The following is a 22,543-nucleotide window of genomic DNA, read 5'->3' as shown; positions in this document are numbered from 1 at the left end:
ATCTCAGGTACAACAGCTTGAAGCTGTGTGGAAGCCAGGGGCAGCAGGGACTAGAAGCAGCCCTCCCACAGAGGACAAATGTGTCCAAACCCTTCACAGCTGCACTGTAACACTCACCCACTCTTCTTAACTTTGTTGGCTACGCTGTAAATTTACTCTCCATAAGAATTGCCTGAAACCACAGTTCAGAGTTTTTAATCTTTAAATTTTAGTTTCATTGAAAGAGGGCAACATTGATACATCTTCCTTATCAGGACACAAAACAGGTTTTGTTTTTTTTTTTCTGTAGTGTTTCATGGCTTCATAAAGTATCATTTGATTTCCAGATAAACTTTCATTATCTATAAATCAAGGAAGCCAGACCCCTACAACCCAGTTCATCATTTTTCAATGCCACCTAATTCTTCTGTCTTAAGTACAAGTCTATTAGGAATGAATACTAACTCAGAAAGAGAAAAACCAGACTAAGAAAAACATTAAAGGAAATTCTGTTGTTTACATATACAAAAATAACCTTGAAAATAAAACACAAAAAATTATTCTTATTAAGATATGCTTAACAGTAAAAATGCTGTTCATTTTACACTGAAATTTCTGATAAACTTCTCTGATTTTCATATTTATAAAACAACATAATTTTCAACACCATTACTTAAAATGAACTGCATCAGAAGAATGAAATAATTTTTCCTTTGGAAAGAAGGTTTGTGACTGAGAATTTAAAAGATGCGTTCTTCCACAGAATGATTTTGCACATAATATAAAGCATAAGATACACGCTAGAGTTCAATCTCTACATGTTTATTTTCCTACTAAATAATGCTTCAAACTTGCTTTTTTAATCAATATTCATAATATTCATGTCAATTATACTTGAAATAGCAAGGTACTGCTCCTACCTGAGGACTCCATCTACTTGGTCTTTGGTGTAGCCTTTGGCGCTCTCACCACTGCCAGGCGTGCCGTCCTTCGTGCAGTTAGGCTTGCTCTGATCACCACCACCTGATGGCTTTCGGCAATGAGGGCTATTTCCAGCTGTGCTCCCATTTTTCATAATTATTTCCAACAGTGCTGTGGGAAGATAAAAGTGTACTCTGCTTATTTACATACACACAGGATCTTGAAAAAGAAGTCATAATGCAAAAAGATTACTTTGTGTTCTCCAAAAAGATTTGCCATAGGATCTTTTTAATAGTAAAAATTTCTGTGTGTATTTAACTATTTGTAGAATTCCAACCACTATTTACAAGTAGAATGCTAACAAACTGAAATTACTATCACTCAATTACTTATGATATACTTTTTTAAAATGACAGTAAAAATACAGAATTCCACAGAAAAAGTCTTCAGAGAATGAGATCACAAAGAAACAAAAATAAACACTCTTGGTTTATTTCTCAACAGCAGAGTCACATTGCAATATTATCTTCAAAATACTCAGAAAAAAAGTCAGCTTGGGTTCTGTACCAATTTTCCAGAAATTACACATAACAAAAATATTTTCAAACAAAAACTCTTGAGAATTTACTCTGGAAAGATTTTACAGGAAAATACTATTCATAGTATATAAGTGTCAGGCAAAAGAAAAATGTTTCCTGCTAGGCCTAAGAGTAAAAAAAAAAAAAATTGCAGATACTGCAATAAGCATGCAATAAACATTGGGATTTTGTTTACTCATAGTTTACAGACAGGTTAAAAAATAAGGGCTGATTCTATCATTTTCTTTGCTTTTATGAATGTAGGAAACTTTTCCAAACAAAGGTAAAACTAAACAAAAAAATTTTAACAGAACTAGAAAAGAATAAACCAACGAAACTATCACCATGATAGCAGCTCCTAATACATATAAGCTAGATTACAAAAACAAAACAAAACACAAACACAAAAACAGAACAAAACCTGAGAGTATAGATGACAGGGCAGGCTCAGTGGGTCAAGTCATCACTTGGGATACTCATGTACATAACCACAGATGCCTGGAGTCCCAGACAATCCATGCTTCTGATACAGCTTCCTGCCAATGCTCCTGAAAGGCAGAAAATCATTGTCCAAGTGCTTGGATTTCTGCTACCTATGTAGGAGAAATGGATGGAGTTCCAGGCTCCCAGCTTCTACCTGTCTCAACCCCTGCTGTTGGGGAGATTTGGAGGTGAGCCAGTAGACAGAAGAGCGTCTCTCTTATACTCATTCTCTCACTCTCTCTTTCCTTTCCCCTCTTTGCCTTCCAATAAATAGATCTTTGAAAAAAAAAAACTACTCACAACATAAACATCTAATTTTTCAATTTTATATAAGAAATAAAACATTATACCCAACTAGTAAGTATTCACTTTTTATTAGACCATCAAGAATGACAAATGATCACATTATAGAAGATCATAAAATCATCCTCTTCAAATCGCAAAAAAATTATTACCACATGGTAAATTCTGTACTAGTCAACAACCAGATATCCAAGTGCAAAAGAATGAATCTGAACCCCTTCACTGTATCACACACAATTAACTAAAAGTGAAATACACACTTATATGTAAGTGTTAACACTACAAAACTCAGGAGGAAATACAAAAGTAAATCTCCCTGATCTTGGTGTAAGCAAAACACTCTTTCTTTAAAAATTACTTAGTTGTTCATCTGAAGGCAGAGGGGGCAATAGGGAGAGATCACTCCTCAAGTGACTGTAACAAAAGAATGTGGATCACGCTGAAGTCAAACACCTGAGACTTTATCTGGGTATACCACATGGGTGGTGGGAACTCCAGGACCTGAGCCATCATTTGTTACTTTGAGGGTGAACATCAGCGAGATGCTGGAACTGGAAGCAGAGCCAGGGCTCAGACACCGGCACTCTGACATGGGATGCAGGCATCCTGAGTGGCATCGAAATACCTGCCCTAACACAACCCTAACTACAACAAAAGTGACTTAAAAATTAGAGATATTTCATCAAAATTTATAATTTTTGCATTTCAAAGTCTATCCTCAATAGAGTGAAAAGATAAAGAAAGAGAGAAAATACTTGCAAATTGTACAGCTGATAAAAGAAATAACATCTAGGAGCAGGTGTTTGGTACAGCAGCTAAGACATCATTTAGACACCTATATGGTTCATCAGAATGACCAGCTTTGAGCCCTGGGTCTGCACCCTATTTCCCTTTCTGGCTGACATGCACCCTGGAAGGGAGCAGGAGATGATTTAAAAAGTTGGGTCTCGGCTGCTGTGAGGGAGATTTATTTTGAATTCCTAGCGCCTGGTTTCAATATGCTCAGCCCTGGCTTGAGGGCATTTGAGGAATGAACCAGCAGATGGAAAATCTGAGTCTGCCAGTCTGCTTTAAAAATAAATAAATTTTAAAATAAACATATCTAAGATACATAATTATTTCAGTAATAAATAAACTCAATTCAAAAAATGGTGAAGGATCTGAACAGATGGTTCTCTAGACAAATGACCAGTGACCATATGAAAATGCTGCTTAATGTCGTTAGCCATCAGGAAATGAAAAATGAAAATCAAAACCACAAAGAGACACCAATTTACACTAGGGTGGCAACAATCAAAAAGATAGCAGCAAATGTTTGCAAGGATGTAGAGAAATGGAACTTTAATACACTGGAAATATAAAATAGTATGGGTTGCTTTGAAAACTCAGCTGATAGTTCTTTAAAAGATTAAACTTAGTTATCATTTGACTCAATAATCCCATTCCTGGCTATATATGTATGAGCAATGAAAACATGTAGGAACCCCAAAACTGAGTTGAGAATGTTCATAGCCACATTATTCACAATGGCAAAAAGTAGAATAAATGAAACAGCCTTCAACTGGTGGATGGTTAAATAAAATGTGATATATTCAGATAATGGACTATTTGAAAACAAAAAGGAAATATAGATGTGTGCTACAATAGTGTTTAAACCTGAAAAATATGCTGGAAAAAGAAGCTAGGGACAATAGAATATACACATGATTTCATTAATATGAACTGTATAGAAAGGACAAAATAACAGAGACAGAAAATAGATAAGTCATTGCCAACACTGACAGTGGGAAAAGGACATCATTGGAGGAAGTAAACCATTATTAGTGAGGACAGGTTTTTATTTTTAAGGTGAAGAAATGTTCTAAAATCGATTGTTGTGATGTTTACACAATTCTGTGAATATACAATGAATGATATGCTTTAAATGAACATGTTGTATGATACCTCAATACACCATTTTCTATATTTAAAATCCCAGCAGTGCTACTGGCAAATGTGCCAACGTGTAGCTATTATTTGTAATTTATTTATATAGAACTTCTTTCTACCATATTACATGCATACGCACAGCATCTTTCTACCAATGTATATGCATAACTAATGCATTTAACAGATCATCAAAGACATAAAACATTTATAACAACCTAGTTCATTTTAGATGGCAACAATTTTTAACAAGAGTTATGTATATTATATAGTAAATTTTAAAGTATTATTTTGTTTGTATTTAATACAATCACAGTAGAAGCCAGCATGGTTTAAGCAGGTAATGCTTCACAATGTTTAAGCAGTTAACATTTCAAATCTTTCCAAATCTTCTCATAAAGTCAGGTGAGCCAAATGAATATTCATCCTCAAATTCTGAACTCTAACAAGCTGTGGGCAAACAACCCAAAACTACAGGATCTGTGCAGTATTAGCATCTGCCAGGGAAGAAGCACAGGATAACTGACAAGCATGTATTGGCCCACAAACCATAAGAATCCCAAAAGAAGCAACATGGACTCTTTCTACGGCACAGCAAGGCAAAGTGGAAAAAAAAAAGGGTGTGTAAAAAGGAATAGGTTCAACCCACTACAACAGCAAATCAGTGCAAAGATTCACAACAAATCCTACACGAACATAGAAAACTACACTTACAACAGACTCAAAGTTCTCTTCCAAAATGAAGTCACATGAAGAAGTAACTACTGGGGAAAGGGTACCAAGTGAAGCAAGTGAGTTAACCTTAAAAAAGAGAGAAATTCCATATAAAAGTGGGGATGGCAAAAATGAGAAATTCTCATAGAGCCAGGGGATATTTTTTTGAACACTACATGAAACTTACTGTATATTTAGGAAGGTCAACTAACTGGCCATCATGTTAAAAAGCAGCAAAATGAAATGACAGAAGTCAAAGCTGACATAAAGTAATTATGAGAAGAAAACAGTAAATCTCTGAAGACAATGAGCGTTGTATCACCAAAAAATGAACACAAAACTGGTAAAAACTACAACCTACTACTTCAACATAACCTGAAGAGACAAGAAGCAGCACAGGAGAGGACAGTGCTGTGGTATTTGTGGTTATGCACCAGCATACCACTAGTCACTGGTTAGTAGAATCCTGGTTGCTCCACTTCCCATGCAACTTCCTGCTAATGAGCCTGGGAAAGCAGCAGAGACCAGACCAAGTGCTTGGGTCCTGCACACGCGTGGAAGATCTGAAAGAAGCCCCTGGCTTCAGCCTGAGCCAGCCCTGTGTACAACAGCCATTTCTTCCCTTGATCACACTCTTTCTCTCTCTCTGTGTGTGTCTCTCTCTCTGCCTATCAAATAAATAAAGCCCATGTTAAATAAAGAAAAAGAAATCACACATGAAGTGAAACAATTCTGTAAGAATTACAACCAACTCAGAAATTTCCTATCCATAACTTATATGATAAAACTCAGAAGAGAATGAGAAGTGAAAACAAAGGGGTTGGTGATGAGGCACAGTAGTTTAAGCCACTACCTACAACTCTACCAATCCCACATGGGCTATGGTTCAAATTCTGGCTAGCACTTCCAATCCAGCTTCCTGCTACTGTCCTGGAAAAAGCAGTGGCAGATGGCCCAAGTGTTTGGGCCCCTGCTACCCATATGGCCTAGTCCAGTGCTGGCCGTGGCACCAATCCGGGGAGTGAATAGTGGACAGAAGATCTCTTTGTCTCTCTCTCTCTCTCCAAATCTGACTTTCCAATCAATAAATATTTTTAAAAGGGGTAAAAGAAAAAAATCAATTAAGACTAAACTATAGGAAAGAAAAAGTTTCAAGAGAAACAAAAGCATTCAAGAAAAAGTGGTAAATATTAAAGACAGCTAAACAAGATCTAGCAAAATTAACGTAGGAGTCATAAAGAAGAAAAACAAAGAACACAATACAATAATAATTGAAGAAAGATTTCCTGATACATAAAAACATCTGAAACTACATAATAAAAAAAGCAGATTATCACCTAAGAAAATGAACCAAACATAACCAACACCAATAAATTCCAGTAAAATTAGCAATGCAGTATGTCATTAACAAAGATTTATAATTAGAATGATTTATAATTAGATTTATAATGATTTATAATTTATAATGATTTATAATTAGAATGTCATCAAATGTTTTAAAAAATATATTTTTTTTGAAAGGTAGAGTGAGAGAGCAGGAGAGAGAGAGCAAGGTTTTCTATCTGCTAGTTCACTCCTCAAATTGCTGCAGCAACCAGCATCCAGTTTTCTCACATGAGTAGCAAGGGCCAAAGTTGTTCAGCCATCCTCTGGTGCTTTCCCAGATACATGTGTGGGAGCTGGATGGGAAGTATAACAGCCAAGACTCAAACAAGTGCTCTCAGATGAAGTGCCGGCATCTTGAACAGTGGCTTGACCAGCTGTGCACAAGGTGGCAGGCCTGTCATCAGACTGCTCATCAGCAGTACAAGAAACAATGTATTAATATAATTAGATGCCCAAAGAAAGAAAATGTGAAACAAGGATTTTTTTTTTTCTACTAAAGTAACTTCAAGCAGTCAGGAACTTAGAAATACAGACCCAACTTTCTAGTAGTTCCTGGGAACTACTAGAAAGCAAGTTTAAGGGAATACATAATAACTATAATTACATGCACTTGAACACTGACATAAAAACCAACAGTGAACTAATAGAACAAAGACTAAGTGATGGCTGAAAGACAGCATATATTACCAAACATTTGTGTTCTGACGGTGTAGAAATGCCTCAAATATTTTTAAAATTGCATGCTTCATGTGTCTTTCTGTTCTAAAGATTTATTTATTTATTTCAAAGTCAGAGTTACAGAAAGGAAGACAGAGAGACAGAGGTCTTCTATCCACTGATGCACTTGCCAAGAGGCCGTACCGGCCAGCACTGAGCCAGGCCAGGCCTAGGAGCCAGGAGCTTCTTCCAGCTCTCCTATCTGAGTGGAAGGGGCAGAAGCTCTTAGGCCATCTTCTACTGCTTTTCCCGGACCATGAGTATAAACTTTGATGAGGTCTATATGAATACATGTCAAAGGATATATGAGCCATCTTACAGGGCACCCACTGACGAAAACTGAGCCCAACAATAAATGATAGTGATGGACTAAATGGAATACATGAATCCACACAGACAACTAAGGGTGATGCCAACTAATACATGTATAAGCAATTTTAAAATTGGAAAATCAACATTTGGCAACCACCAATAATTTATTCAAATTCTTTTATTTACTTACGTTTATCTGAACAGAGAGAGACAGAGACAAAGACAGAAAGAGGTCTTTCATCTTCTGGTTTACTCCCCAAATGACTGCCAAAAGCAAGCGCAGGCCAGGTCCTAGTCAGGAGCCTGAAACTCAGTCCAGATCCCTCACATGAGTAATAGGCATCCAAGTAACTGATCCATCAGCTGCTGCCTCTCAGCATGTGCATTATTAGGAAGCTACACTTGGAAGTGGAGCTAGGACTCAAAAGCAGGCATACAGTATGGGGTGCAGGCATCCCAACCAGTGTGTTAACCATTATGCCAAATGACTGCCCTTCATAATTTATTTAGCAAAGAATCAATGGGTGCTACAAGGAGAAAGGGAAGGTTTGTTGAGGACTAGAGCCTCTACAAAGGCTCAAAGCATCTCCACACACAACATTTATTACACAGAGGAAACAAGTAACATCATGGTGGAGAAACCTGGCAATAACCAACTTAACAAAATGATCAACCCCAGAAGTTAAGAACCAAATCAGTACCCTGTGTCTAACTTTATACTAAGAACAGTTGTCAGGTACTCTTGCCAATAAAAAATAAATCATTATAGATATGAAGAGATATCAGCCAAACTCAAAATGAGACAAACTGTATACAATAAGCAGCATATTATGCCCATCCACCCCCGGACCTGATGCTGGAGAACCATGCTGCAACACCAGAAGGGTAGACATATGGATACAGGTAAGCTAAAGGATGCACGCAGCACTTGAATGCCAGACGGTGACCTGGATGAGAAGGATGTGGATTTTGTGTCACCTGCTCAGGAGATACTGTGAATCTGAGATTGACCACCACAAATATCACAGATCATACCTGAAGGTGAATGGAAACATCTCAAAAACTAAGCAGATTCTCATGAAACACATCTACCAGCTGGCCAGAAGCTCCTGATGGTCAGGATGACACCAACAACAAGTTTAACAACAAGTAAGCATGCAAGTACCAAGAAGAATGCCTTTGGGCCTAAAAGGACATCTAAAGAATCTGCTCAAGGAGGAAGTGAGTAAGAAATAATGCTTCCCCTATCTTATCTGTATATTGTGATCATCTGTGTCTGCGATTTCTTCGTGTTAGAAAGCAAGAAAGGATGTATGAACTGGCTTAAACTCATCAGAACTGCCAAAGTCAGCAGAAGGCATTTGGCCTAGCAGGTAAGACACCAATTGAAATGCCAGAATCTTGTTATTGCAGAGGCTGAATTTGATTCTTAGCTCAAGACAATAATGCAAGTTTCCTGCAGATGCAGCCTCTGGGAGGCAGCAGGTAATGATCAAGGGGACAGGATCCCTGCTACCCACATGGATGACCCAGATTGAGCTCCTGGTTCCTGGCTTCAGCACAACCCTGCCTCAGTCACTGTGGCATCCAGGGAGTGAACCAGTACATGGTAGTTCTGTTATTCTGCCTCGTGAAAAAAATGTAAATGCCAATCAAAGAAGGAACCAATTTAGAGGATAACATATCATGCCAAATAAATGTGACACGTGCCTCTGGGACACAAATAATTGAGAAATTTGGCAGAACTTAATGAAGTATGGAGGCATTAACTTCATAAATGTAATAGTTTTACTGTGGTCATGTATGAGAACATCCTTGTCCCAGAAAAGACACAGAGACATCTGTACCTGAGCTGGATGGTTTTTCAATATGCAAAAGAGCAGCGTATCATTACCTAGTATTTGGGAAACAACAGCATGCAACCCTCCTTTAGGGAGCACTATACCTGCAATATGTTTCTTTCCAATCTTACAGATGCAGATTGGTGGACCTGTTGTAAATGCATGACTTCTGGGAGTGGCAATGACAATACAGTGGCCATTGATACTGACTGAAATTTCTCTGGCTAGTGAAACAAACCCATGAGAGGAGATAAAGATTTCTAAACCTGGCACAGCCAAGACCGACAGCCCTAATCAGCAATAAGTATCCACAGAAAGTGAGACGCATCTGCATTCTTCAGCCACTCTGAAGATTAATGGTCAGAAACCTCCAAGAGGAGAATGAAGATTAATGGTCAGAAACCTCCAAGAGGAGAATGAACTGGGACAGGTAGGAAATGAGTCTACCTGACATGAACTGGAAGCCATACCTCCCCTTGCCTACCAGGACTTGGGAGTGATATCTTGTAACCACGCAACTTTGCAGGCTCAGGGAAGGATGTGCTCTCTCTTCCCATTTGCATAAGAGGAAAGGAGAAACATCGCTCTCCCATCTTTCCTCTCTCTGCCTGCTCTATCCCTGAATATGGCTCACGTGTGTGCCATATTTCCTCACTTGACAACAACAACAACAAAAAGAAAACAAACACTGAATTCTCTAGAGGCAGTAAAACATCAAGTCTACAACTATTCTTGGTACTAAGACTCTGAAATGATTATATACATGATGAGACTAAAACAACTGGGTGGGGCAGGTGTGTAGCGGAACAGTTAAGCACCTTTAACCCCATACACTACCGGGGTTTGGTATGTGGCTCCCGTTTAGACTCCAGTTTCTGCTAACGCAGACCACGGCAGTCAGTAGTCATGACAGCCTGAGCAGCTGGCATCCTGCCACCCATGGAGACCTGACAGTGACTGCATTTCAGGCTTCTCCCTCTGGTCCCTCTGAGCCCTGGTAGTTACACGAATTTGGAGTAAGAACCAGCAGAAAGAGGATGCTTGCTCCATCTGTCTCTCAGATATTTCAAAAATAAATGAGTAATCATGATATAATCTAGAATTTCCCATATTCAAGAACCAGAATTACTACTTAGGAAAAAAAGAGATGGGAATATAAACTAGGAAGGTTTAAGTACAAGCCCAAGGTGTTTAACTTGAGTTGGAACTCATGCTGTTTTATCTTATTAAATAAAACCACAACACATTTCCTAGTTCTGTGTACTGAAAGGCCTGGAAACAATGAATAGTCTGGTAGCCACAGGATCGTGATGACCCAGATTGTAATGCTCAAACACCACTTTCCACTAAAAATAGCAAAAAATAGGCTTTTAAGAAACAAAGGTGATTCTAATGTAGTACAGAAAGTGTAGAAGAGGAATCTGTAACATTCTTACCGCACAGAGAATGGTAACTATTCAGGACTATTGAAGATACAGCTCTAGGTCTCAGAAACTTATATGGAGCCCCCACTAGTCAAAGATCCAAAGAGAACACTAGTGGATTGCTTTTAGAGAATGAATGGGAATCAACTCCTTTCCCTGATAAATGATAAAAGCAATTACCTAAACCATTAGTGCGGCTGCGTAAGTATAAGCCAGGTGAGTGGGAAGTATGCTTTTATAGAAATAGTTCAGCTGGCAAACGAATTTTTAAAAGGGAGTTGGATATGAAAATAATTATATGTTTAATATTTTACAAGTGACCACAAAAACCCTCCACATGCTAGTCAGAAGTTATCTGTAACTTTCATTCGTAGCACAAAAACATGATCAGTTGTCCTTCTGGCCATGCTGGGTGTGTCAGACACTGCTAAACAGGATCATATAGTTTTATATGTTCAGCAGTTATGATACTAAAAACGTCTCTACAATTTATACAAATGTATGCACAGGGGTTTTGCCTAACAATAGCTGTGTTTGTAAACATACTACACACTGATTCCACAGAGTAAAAACTTGGACAAGTTCTGTTACTTTTGAGACTCAAAACTCAGTTTCTTCGTCTTCACAACACAATAAATGTCAGCAGGCAGCTGGCCTAACAGTTGTTACCTACATCTCCTAACTCCAGCCTCCTGCTGTCGTAGTCCCTGGGGGGCAGCTGGTCCCTGGTTTTGGGTCCCTCCTGGGAATGTTCCTGGGTTCTCCTGCACTCCCAGCCCAACTCCAGCTGTTGGAGTCCTTTGGGAAGTAAACCAGAAACTTAAGGAGTTCTCATTTTTTGTACTTTAAGTAACATTTTTTTTTAGTGGAGTGAGGGAGGCTTCCTATATTCACTACAACCAATCATGAGAGCATAACATGATTCAAATTAAATACTGACAAAACTGAGAATACACTGGACTCTTTTTCTGCTTTACTGTCTTAGCTGTCACATACAATTATATCTACAGTGAGGTACGGTATTAACAAACACTAGTTGGGCAACAGTATTTATAAGCCAATGCACAGAACCTGTTTTTTTTTTTTTTTTTTTTTTAAGAAAAGGCATTTATTGCTTACAAGGATGACAGGGATCCAATATTAAGATCACCTTCCAATGCTTTATTCAGGCCATTAGCAGGGAGCTGCACTGAAAGTGGAGTAACTGGGACAAGAACTACAGTGTCCATATGGTATGCCAGCATTTCAGGCAATAGCTTTACCTATTATACAACAACGGTTCCTAAAATTTTGTCTTCAATACCATCAAACCTTATTTTATGCTTTTATTTCCAGTTATACTACTCTGGAGTTCTAACAAAACTCACATATAATAATACTGCATATTAAAAGCCAGTAAAACAAATTAATATACTATTAAAAATGTTTATATGATTAACCTGAAAGTGGAACACTGAGATATTTCTATTACATAAGTTTCTGCCATATACTTATTAAAAATAAGATCTATCATCTACAATTAGAACATCTTTGAAAAATAAGAGGATTTTTAATCCCATTAGCCGAGCATAGCTTATTATTATCATTATTATTTTATGACGTAGTTCCACAAGCTCTGGGACTTCCCTTATCGGCCTCTCCAAATCCCCTCCTCACACACTGACGTCCCCTATGCTATTACAATAGTATAGTTCTTCATAAATACTTATAAGTTCATATTGCAGGCATGGACAATGGCAGAGTCCAGCATCCAACTGTGAAGATATAGTTAAGCTTCATTGGGAGTCTACCTTTGATCTGGAAGTAGAGACACATACTGTGTTGTATCCTCACTTCTGGATATGATAGTCTTCACAAATAGTTACTATACATCCCCTTAAATGAAAAGCCACAAAACAAAATCAACACAGGAAGAAAAACAGAAATTCAAAACATCATGACTTTAAATAACATGCTACTAAATGTGTTGCTGATGAAATGAAAATCAATAACCTTCTTGAAGAAAATGATGCCACTGTATGACCTATAAGTCAGTGAAGAATTTAATGAGAAAAAAACTGTTTTGAAAAAAATCAAAATCCATGATATAGTTCCTGCTGATCTTTGTTGGTGAGATATATCTCCTGTAGCCAACAGATAGATGGGTTTTGTGTTTTGATTCAATCTACTAATCTGACATTTCGTTGGTGGGCTTAATCCATTTACATTCAGGGCCAATATCAACGGGTGGTAATTTGGTTCATCATTTTAGCAATGGGGTGTTCACCGTTTGATTTCCAGGTATAAGATTTTCATTTATGTATTTATTTAACATATCCTCTACAGTGAAGGGAATAAAATTAAATACACAATATCATTTTAGCAAATCTAGATCTACATGTACCATAAGTACACACAGAATATTGTTGGGCATTATGGAAAATAAAAGTGTGATTAAAAGAACTTTTAAGCCAGGGAAAGAGTCTTATACATGGGTACTTCAAAAAGCTCATGGAGGCAGAGCAATCTGGCAAGGCAGTTAACTCCTGCTTTCAGAAATCTGTGTGCCTGCTTAGTGCCCTAGCTCCCTCATTTCCAATTCAGCTTTCTGCTAATGACCACACTCAGAGTACCAGGCAATGGCTCAGTACTTTGGTCCTTGCCTACCCTCATGTAAGACCCATACTGAGCTGTAGGCTCCCATCTTCAGCTGGCCCAGATTAGTTACTATATTGTAGCTACCTGGGAGGTAAACCAGCAGATGGAAGTTCTTTTTCAAATAAAATGAAAAAATAAAAAAATAAGTGCTTCTTACAAAACTTCATGGCAAATGGATTCAGTTTTGATGTAAAAACTTTTGTGATTTTATGTGTTTCGGGGGTCTTCAAAAAGTTCAAGAAAAATATGTAACTGAATGTTTATCTTGTAGCTGTTACTAAGAGACTATACTATGGTGATAACATGGGGGAAACGGGAAGTGAGAAGGTGGAGAAAGTTGCTGGAATCCCTCTTACCTACAAAACTGTATTACAGAAAATTATAACAATTTTAAAAACTACAAAAAATTATGTGTGACATTCAGAAGTTTTTTTGCACCAGAACAAACTTATCTTTGAATTCTATTTTCTTACAACTTTTCCAAAATACCCTCATAAACTATTAAGAAGAAATGTGGTGAGGCAAAAGTAAATAGTAATTAAGAATGGAATCAGCAGGCGAATCCAGATTAAAATTAACCTTAAATGAAGGCAATTATTTTCTGTTCAAATACTTTGAAAATGAAGGAAGAGACAAATATTATAGTGTCATCTCTAAGCAACCATGTGAGTTTTCTTGGATAGTAACAGATCGCATTCTCAAGAACACTTAAGATAATAAAATCCTTATGACAATTTTACAGTTACACACAAGGAAACTGAGGCTTGGAAAAGCAAAAGCAGATGCCAAGAACCGAAGCTTTATGTGTCCATCAGAAACTCCGTATTTTCTCTAGAATGTAAGTCACATGAGGGTAAGAACATTGTTCTAGCTCCCATAGAGAGAAATGTCTTCAATAAATATTTATTGAATAAACAAATCCTCATATCATAGATGAGGAAACTGATGTTTGAATAGTATGCCGTTTACCCAAGACCTCATCACCATTAAATTAAGCTTCACACCCAAATTCAGGATTCTTTAACTGCAATATCTGAGGCAGTTTGGCTATTAGCTGATATTTAAAAATCATTTTGTAAGACTTAATTCAGTGCTATAAAAATAACTGTTTTGAATGTATAATTTGTACTCATTACTAAATTTTAATCAAGTCAGAAAAAGATGAAATTATCCTAAAAGGAATAGGTTTGAAAAATTCTTCAGCTGTATCACAGTTTAAAAAAGGCAAAATGGGAGTTTTGAATTTAATAAATACAAATTTTCAAATAATATGGCAAGAAAGAGAAGAAACATCAACATACTTATCTATCACATGATGGGATACACAGAAGCTGCAAATATACATTATGCAGTCATGAAGGAGACAGAGGATGGCCTTTTTTGAAGCTATCAGCCACTGTTAGATTCAGATTATGGAAGTTCTTGAAAAGTGCTTTATTTTTATTTAAAATTTTTTCATATTGAAAAGTGCTTTTAAAACAATTCTATACTTCAAACTGTTCCCTGATCACCATACAACACTAAAGTACTTATGCTTAGAATAAAGATATACATCATTAAAACCATAAAGTTGTGTTCCTCTATATAAGTCCAAAACACACCAATAATAAATGCACAGCTTAAGAAACCAAAATGTAATTTACTTTTCACTTGCTGACATTCTTTTTCCAAAATACTTACAGCTCATATGTGCTAGCTCTTCATCATATATAGGTTAACTAACCTACAGTATGAAATACAATTCAATTCACCTACGTCTACTGCAGTAAGTAACTGTACTCAATTAAATATTCTCAACTAAAAACATGGAGAGCAACAATGCCCTAGATCCCTTTAGAGACGCAATTTTCCACAAGGAAAAATCATGCCAATTTACAAAAGTGTTTTATCAATCAGCCTTCTTTCCTGGCAAGCATTTAATTTTTAAGATGACAAAAATCCTGGAATTTGGCGAGAATTTAGTCTCATATTTTTCCATTCACTGGACAGATGCTTATTAGTTTACAATGAGGCTATCTTCCCCACAACCCATGGGTAAATTAAAAATGTCTTTGAAGATACACTTAGTTGACTGAATATCACAGTTAAAGCTGCCTTAAACATATCCTGCAACATTTAGCCTACTGTTCAACAAAGTTATCAAACACCAAACCCGTTTTACACTAAAACACTAAAGAGACCATGTAATTTATTAAAGATTGTATTCGTAGAGAAAACAGAATGGTTGCACAGGTCCAAGAGATATAGATTGGTGTTTCATAGACACAATGGCATGAGAAAACTTAACACCCCCAATGCTCACAACACAGTATGATGTAGGGTGCCTCTTGCTTCCCCTCATGATCCCACAGCAGACGGGGAGCTGCAGCTGCTGCCTGCTACCTGCTCCTACCCAGTGGGTGTGGAGTGGAGGTCTGAGTGGGAGGCAAAGGCATAAGACAAAAGACCAAAAGACCAAAAGACCAAAAGTCAAAGTATCGTTTCTGTGAAATACAGATTTGCCATCACAACAAAGCTGAAAAAACAGCTAAATCAAACCATCAAAGGTCATCTGTAACAGAATAATGAAATCAAAGTGCAATATTTCCTTTTACGTTGTTATTATCAGGCACATCCAGAAGAACACATTTCTGAGATATAGTTAAGAGTAAGTGGAATTCACACAAAACTTTTAAAATCTCATTGCAACCAATATCTTCAATTTCCTTCCACATTAAACATTTTCTAGAATGTCACAGATTTTTTCCCTTCCCTGAATTCTTCAATTGTTCCAATAAACATTTTCTAAGATTGTTCTATATAAAACATACTTTGATAAGTACTTGCACTAACTATTTCAGCTATCAACCTGTGATGACATCTTCAGTGCTACATACCACGGGGTTTCAAAAAATTTAAAGAAAATCCTTAAAAAGAAAGCAAATTTCCATGGACTTCTTGAAGCCCCCCAGGCTCATAAAAGCTAACTAACTTGTCCATGGTTACCAAGTATGGAAGGCCAAATGTGCATCTGCACTAAGGTTTTTATGTAGCATCTCAATTATATCCTACTCTTTAATTGGTCATCACAGACTGTCATGTAATCTGTTTGTAGTGCAGGCTTTCACCCTCACACTTCTTATTCTTTCCTGTGTTCCTGTTTATAACAGCAACAACTATGTCATGTTCAATGATTCAAGTTACTTGTATGACAGAAGCATGCCAATATAGATTCTGGCAAGTTTCAAGGCCTCTCTCAGGGCCTCACATTCCAGATACCCAAATTAATTGAGTGATTACTGTTCAATGTTTTACATGCAATAACCCAATTAAAACAATAGTACAATCAGATCAGTACTTCCATTTTTTCCCATTTAATGGAACAAAAAGCTGAGGGCTGGACAGGTGCTCCAATCTGCCCAATGTTAATATTAGGAGGAGGGCCAGACTTGAAAAGCCAAGTTAGCTCTGTCCAGAGTGCTTACACAATTGTCCCTCTAGAGTTAGATATGACTAAATGGAATTGTATAATCATGGGATTCAAGCAGTAGAGGAGATTAAAAAATACTCAACTCCTGGCAATGATTTCTTAACTATGTGTAATGAAACATATCCAAACATTGAACCTGTACCAAGTTCTATGCATTCATAGATGAGCAGTATAATGAGGACTAGCGTGCCAGGAAGTAAAGATACATTGCAGTACACATCTCTACTCCCAAATAAAAGTAGGGCTCCCAATGAAACACTTAAATATACCATCTACAGTATGATACTCTGGATTTTCTAACTTTGCCTATATCTACAATGCCATGTTACACTAAATTAACAGAAAATTACTAAGAGAATAAACTACCGTGATAACATGGCAGTTTCATGGGAGATACAAAAATTTAAGTTTTGTGCATTAAAGGACACAATTAACAGAGTAAAAAAGAAATCTACAGAATACAGAAATACAGAATGTAGAAAACAACTACAAAATATATTTTATCTAATGGATTAATATCCAGCATATATAAAGAACTACAACTCAACAACAAAAAACAAACACAAGAATTTAAAATGGGCAAAAGACTGGAATTAACATTTCTTCAAAGACAATACGCAAATAGATAAGTGTATGAAACAACTCATCACCAGAGAAGCAAAATCAAAACCGCAGTGCTGTCATCTCCTAGCCCCCAGAGTGGCAATGGTGTCGACACAGCCCTCCGAAAGCAGAGTAACGCTGAGGACACCGAGAAACTGCTATCCCTGTGGACCGTTGGCAAGATGGCAAAATGCTGTCGCTGCTCTGGAGAACAGTACGGAGGTTACTCACAAATGAAAAACACAACTAGCGTGTGATCCAGCAACCCTTCTTCTGGATGCACATTCAAGAGACCAAAAACTCTCAGCACACTAACGTTCACAGCTACGTTAATCCCAGCAGCCACAATGGGAAAGGAATCCAAATGTCTCTTCACGGTGAAAACCACAAAACGTGAGTGTATTCACAATGAATTATTAGGCATTTTAAAAAGAAAATGCTCTTGCGTGCTGTCATGTGAAACTGGAGGACAGTATGTTAAGTAAAATAAGCAAATCACAAACACTGTGGGATTCCACTTACTCCACTGACATGAAGTATTGAAAGTAGTCCAGTTTATGGAAACAAACAATGGTGGTTTCCAGGGAGTGGTGGTCCAGGTTAGAACTTAAGATAGAAAGTTCAAAAAAAAAAAACAACAACAACCAACCAAACAAAAAAAATAGCTCAAAGGACTCCTTACACAATGCAAATATTGTTAAAATTATGAAACTGTACACTTAAGAATGGTTATGATGGTAAACGTGCTTTTTTTTTTTTTTTTAGCAACTTGAAAACTGATTAACTTTGACTTTGCTTTTGTGTCCTCTGTTAGCTGAGTTCAATGCAATGGAAAGGACGGAGAGAAAAGCAAAGGGCACTAAGCCACAACCAAGTAAAATGAAAATGAACAAAACCACAAGAAAAGCAAACAGGCAGCCCCACATTTTTACCGATAATCTTAACCAGCAGATGCTCTGGCTTGCAAATGAAGCAGTACTCCATTGGTAAGGCAATCCAGGGTAATGGTTCAAGGCCTTTTGGAATCTGAAAGCTCAGCTACTATTCTGAGTTTGACACTGTTTTGTAACCTTGGGTAAGATGTTTTCATTCATTCATTCATTCCCTCCCTCACTCATTCAAATTCCGTTTTCCCAACAGTAAACCCGTCCCAAGGAATCCTGCGCCTCTACAGAGGACTGTTCTGAGGAGTTACCAAAACAATTTAAATAAAAAAACTAGGCACAACTCCTGGCACTCTCTTGGGTTAGCCATGATTACTCAGAAGCCTAGAAAGTAGGACAATGAACAAGGTGAGCTGAAACTAAACAAAGTCAGTGTACCACCTTAGAAATCGAATTTATCAATAACGATCCAGATACCACTTAGCAAATCACTCAGCCTCTCGATCATCTGTGTCACATGTAAAGCACCTCTGTCTCTCTTTCTCCCTCCTCCGGAAAAGCAATGTCATCTCAGGTATTCGAGATGGGAACAGTTTTCTAGAGAACCCAGAGATGTGGAGCCTGGAGCGAGCCACTGGAGTGCCCTGTTTCTCCCACTTCATTAGGGGCCTAGGCCTGATGCGGTGATGAGGACAGCGGGGCTGGGGCGCGTGGGGGAGGACCAGGCCATAACGAACACCCAGATGTCAAAGCAAGTCTCCTCCCAGGAGAAGGGGCGCCAGACACTGGTGAAAAGTATCCCGGAATCAGGTACCGGCGTCCGGCAGGCAGCCTGGGGCAGGTGCAGAGGGAGCCCAGGGCACCCGGGGCTGAGGTGGGCGGGCCCGGGGTGTGTGGGACCCTCGGCTCCAGGACCGGGGGCGCGGCAGGGCAGGCGGGGGCCTGGGGTCGGGGAGGCGGGGGCCGCGGAGGTCTCACCGCGGGCCGAGGGCAGAGGGTACAGCTTCTCGGCCTTCTGCAGGAAGCGCTGGGCCTTCTCGCGGTTGCCGGCATTCAGCGCCTCCCGGGCGATCTCCACACATTTTTCAGCCTCATCCCGGTTCCCTTCCATGGCTCGCGCCTGCTTCCGTTTCCTCCGGGAGCGCAGCGACGAGGGGCGGAAGCCGCCGCCGCGGAGGAGGTGAGGCCGGCCCGGGCGGGGGCGTGCGGTGGCAGGCGGGAGGAGCGCAGGGGACCGCGGCGGCGGCGGCCCGGGTGGACGCGCGGGCCTCGAGCTCCGCCTCCTCACGGCGGCCTCCCCGCCCCCCGCGGGCCGCTACGCCGCGAGCCGCATCCTTCCCGGCTCCGGATCGAGCTCCGGGGCCGACCAGCCTGGCGGGCGGCGGATCCGCCGGGACCAGGGCCTGGCGGGCCGCATGGGAAGCCGCGCGGCCATCCCTGCACCCGCGAGCCCGGGGACGGGGCCGCTGGTTTTCAGGGAAAATTCCCAGGGCCCGTGGCCCCGCCCCCAGCCCCTGGACGTGGTCAGGTGAGGACCGCGGGGTCTGCCCAAACTCGGCGCTTCCGGAGCACGGGGTTATCAGAAATGCCCTGTTCCAGCTGCATGTTTCTGACCTACACGTCTGGCAAGCTCATCAGAGGTAGGGTAGCTTAATTTGGGTTTGGCCAGTTATTTTGGTGATCTGCAGCCATTATCCAGTTAGGCAGAAACCAGCCCTTAGGGTGTTACTACTGGCTCATTTTTCTGATTTGTCAACATTACTTCTGTTAAGTGCCTCATGGGTATCTTTGGGAGGAGGGATGGGAGCGCCATTTAATGCCAAGTATTATAATCTCCAGAGTCACAAAACCTTTCAAAAGTCGGAACTACACAGCAGAAAACAGGTGTCCAAATGGTTCTAGCAGATACTTTTATAAATTCATTCCTAGTTTACTTCAGGAGTGCCTGGCACCCTCAAAGCTCCGGAGGGCTTGCTCATTCCGTAGAGGAAGTTCTGCGTGCCAAGCATCTCCCTTCAAAGTCCACCAGGGGACTAGCGTACCTGGGTGGTGCAGTCACGTGCAACCTGGCTCATTAGAAAACATTACACTCGGTGCCTGACCCGTATTGAAGCTTAATGCTTCAATCTCGACGTTAGAAATGAAATGGGCTTAGTTACTGCTGAAGACATTGCAAGCTAGTTTCTACCACAATCAAGCAAATTGAGAACACAACCAGTTTGGGAGATGACCTTTATTGAGCTTATCCACCTGGGTGGAAATAATGTCTGTACAAAAACCAAATGTTTGTTACTATAACTTCTGCATCACAATTAAAATCCAAAGTTTTTTTTAAAAACAGTCAACTCAATCAAAACCCACTACTTCAGAATCAATAGCTTCTTTGAAGCCACAGTTTAACACTTAAATATGGTTAAGACTTGAATGCAGAAATTTGGTTGGTTGGAAAGCTAATTAAACTTCCAACTTGCTCAGATAGAATTACAAAAAGGCAAAATTGTGTTTTTCACAGAGATACAGTCCACTGGAATCACCAACACTGGACAGTTGTTAGAGTATTTAGAGTCCTGAGATAACAAGGAATCCAGGCATCCTTTAGACAGTCTTCTGCTGTCCTTTCTTCCCGATCAGAGACTTGTGGATGTGCGGGATGACACCTGGGGAAGTGACACAGATTGTGATCAAAAACCCATCCAGTTGTATACACACACCAAATCTCATATCACGGCCAAATGGTATCAGTGAAAATATTCCTAAATGCCATCATCTACAGCAAAGCCTAATGGGAATTAGAAGTATTTTTTTCCTCAAAGGAATCAGTACGAGCAAACCCCCGTTTTGTTACATACCACCACCAGCAATGGTAGCCTTGATGAGAGAGTCCAATTCTTCATCTCCACGAATAGCCAGTTGCAAGTGACGTGGGGTGATGCGCTTTACCTTCAAGTCTTTTGATGCATTTCCCGCCAGCTCAAGTACCTGCAAGGCGGACTCCGGTCAGTCTCCTCTGACCGAGATGCAGGACAGAAGCAAACCCTCACACCAAGGCTCCTGTGCCCAGTGCCAGCCCCACTACCTGCAAGGCCAGAGAGGGGACAGCGGCTCCCTCTAGCGTCCTCTCGGGCCTCGAGTTTTCTTGCATCACTTTCCTCCTTCCCTCTCGCCGCTCCCCGGCCCCCCCCCCCCGTCCCCCAGCCCTGCCCACCCGAGGCGGACACTCAGTTACCTCTGCGGTAAGGTACTCCAGGATGGCTGCGCTGTACACAGCGGCGGTCGCGCCCACACGTCCGTGGCTGGTCGTCCTGGATTTCAGGTGTCGGTGAATGCGGCCCACCGGGAACTTCATTTAAAAACACAAGCAAGCATGCGTAACGACATGGAGTCCAAGATGGGGAAATTAAACGCGCGCCAAAGCCAGGGGCACAGTCGCCAGTGCAGCACGGGCATCCCAGTACAGACACGTGACCGCCCCAACCCTCTCCCTCACCTGCCCCCCAGTATTTCCCATGCGGGCAGCCCCCGCAAGTCGCGCATCTACGCATCACCAACGCAAGAGAAAAAAAGCAAAAAAAAAAAAAAAAAAAGACGAAAATCCCATCTGGGTCGAAGATACACAAGAAGGAGAGGTGCAAGATTTCGCAGGCGACTTGCCACCTAAACTACTGACCTGCAAGCCGGCTCTCTGCGAGCGGGAAACCGCCTTTGTCTTGGCCTTTCCGGAGTCCTTCCCAGCCTTACCGCCAGCCTGCGGCGCGCCGACGCCCGCGAGCGGAGGAGGATCGGAGAAGATAGAATTACCGGGGCGGCGCGCCCCTCCCCCGCCGCCCTCGGCGCGCCCCGCCGCCCCCCGTGCGCCCCGCCGGGGACCCCGGGCCGCCACGCGCCGCGGGGGCGCCCCCGCCCGCCGGCCCCCGGAGGCGCCGCCCGCCCAACCGCCGCCGCCCAACTGCCGCGGCCGCGGCCCCGCTCGCCCCGGCAGATCCCCTCCCTCCACCCCACCCCCGCTGAGCTCAGCCCCGCTCCGCGCCTTCCCAACCGTCGCCACTGGAGCTTCATCCCCGTGGGGAGAACCAGGGCTCAGCTCCCGCCTGCCCCCAAAGCCCGCGCAGTCACCCAGCACCCGCCTCCGCCCAGCTCACCATTTCGAATTCTGCGGAAGCTCAACCAAGCAAGGGAGAGAAAAAAAAAGGCTGATGCGAACCCCCCCCCGGCGAGACAACAACCACCGACTCCTCCGGCGCACCACGATTCAAACTGCGCTGTCTCCCGCCTTCCCCGCGGCCTTTATACTGCAGAATGTTCCCTCATCCGGGAACTCGGATTGCTCATCCCACCAATGGCTGCCGCCCGCCCTCGGGACGCGTCC

General features: G+C 40.9%; 2 protein-coding genes across 6 annotated transcripts in view; both read right to left on the bottom strand.

Annotated features, from left to right (window-relative positions):
* The window catches only part of DNAJB14 (DnaJ heat shock protein family (Hsp40) member B14), a 47,012-nt gene extending 27,560 nt beyond the window's left edge, over nt 1-19,452 (bottom strand). For 2 of the 5 annotated variants that reach the window (XM_058667003.1, XM_058667002.1), the window contains exons 1-2: nt 19,156-19,450; nt 900-1,071 (exon numbers count right to left, since the gene is read on the bottom strand). In XM_058667003.1, coding sequence (XP_058522986.1) covers nt 900-1,071; nt 19,156-19,288 — 305 coding nt within the window. In that variant the 5' untranslated portion in view covers nt 19,289-19,450. Of the gene's footprint in view, nt 1-899; nt 1,072-19,155 lie in introns of all 5 variants that reach the window. The other 3 variants (XM_058667000.1, XM_058667001.1, XM_058667004.1) reach the window with 3 other exon arrangements.
* A 939-nt stretch (nt 19,453-20,391) lies between these two features.
* Nucleotides 20,392-22,543, bottom strand: LOC101533038 (histone H2A.Z). Its single transcript, XM_058666999.1, has 5 exons — nt 22,317-22,543; nt 21,845-21,922; nt 21,404-21,517; nt 21,027-21,156; nt 20,392-20,834 (listed from the first exon to the last, which is right to left on the bottom strand). Exons 1-5 carry the CDS (start codon nt 22,317-22,319, stop codon nt 20,773-20,775), a joined length of 387 nt encoding a protein of 128 aa, XP_058522982.1. The 5' UTR covers nt 22,320-22,543; the 3' UTR covers nt 20,392-20,772.

The sequence above is a fragment of the Ochotona princeps genome, chromosome 7 (genome assembly GCF_030435755.1).
Source record: "Ochotona princeps isolate mOchPri1 chromosome 7, mOchPri1.hap1, whole genome shotgun sequence".
Lineage (NCBI taxonomy): Eukaryota > Metazoa > Chordata > Mammalia > Lagomorpha > Ochotonidae > Ochotona > Ochotona princeps.
This window is presented reverse-complemented; position numbering and strand designations above follow the sequence as displayed.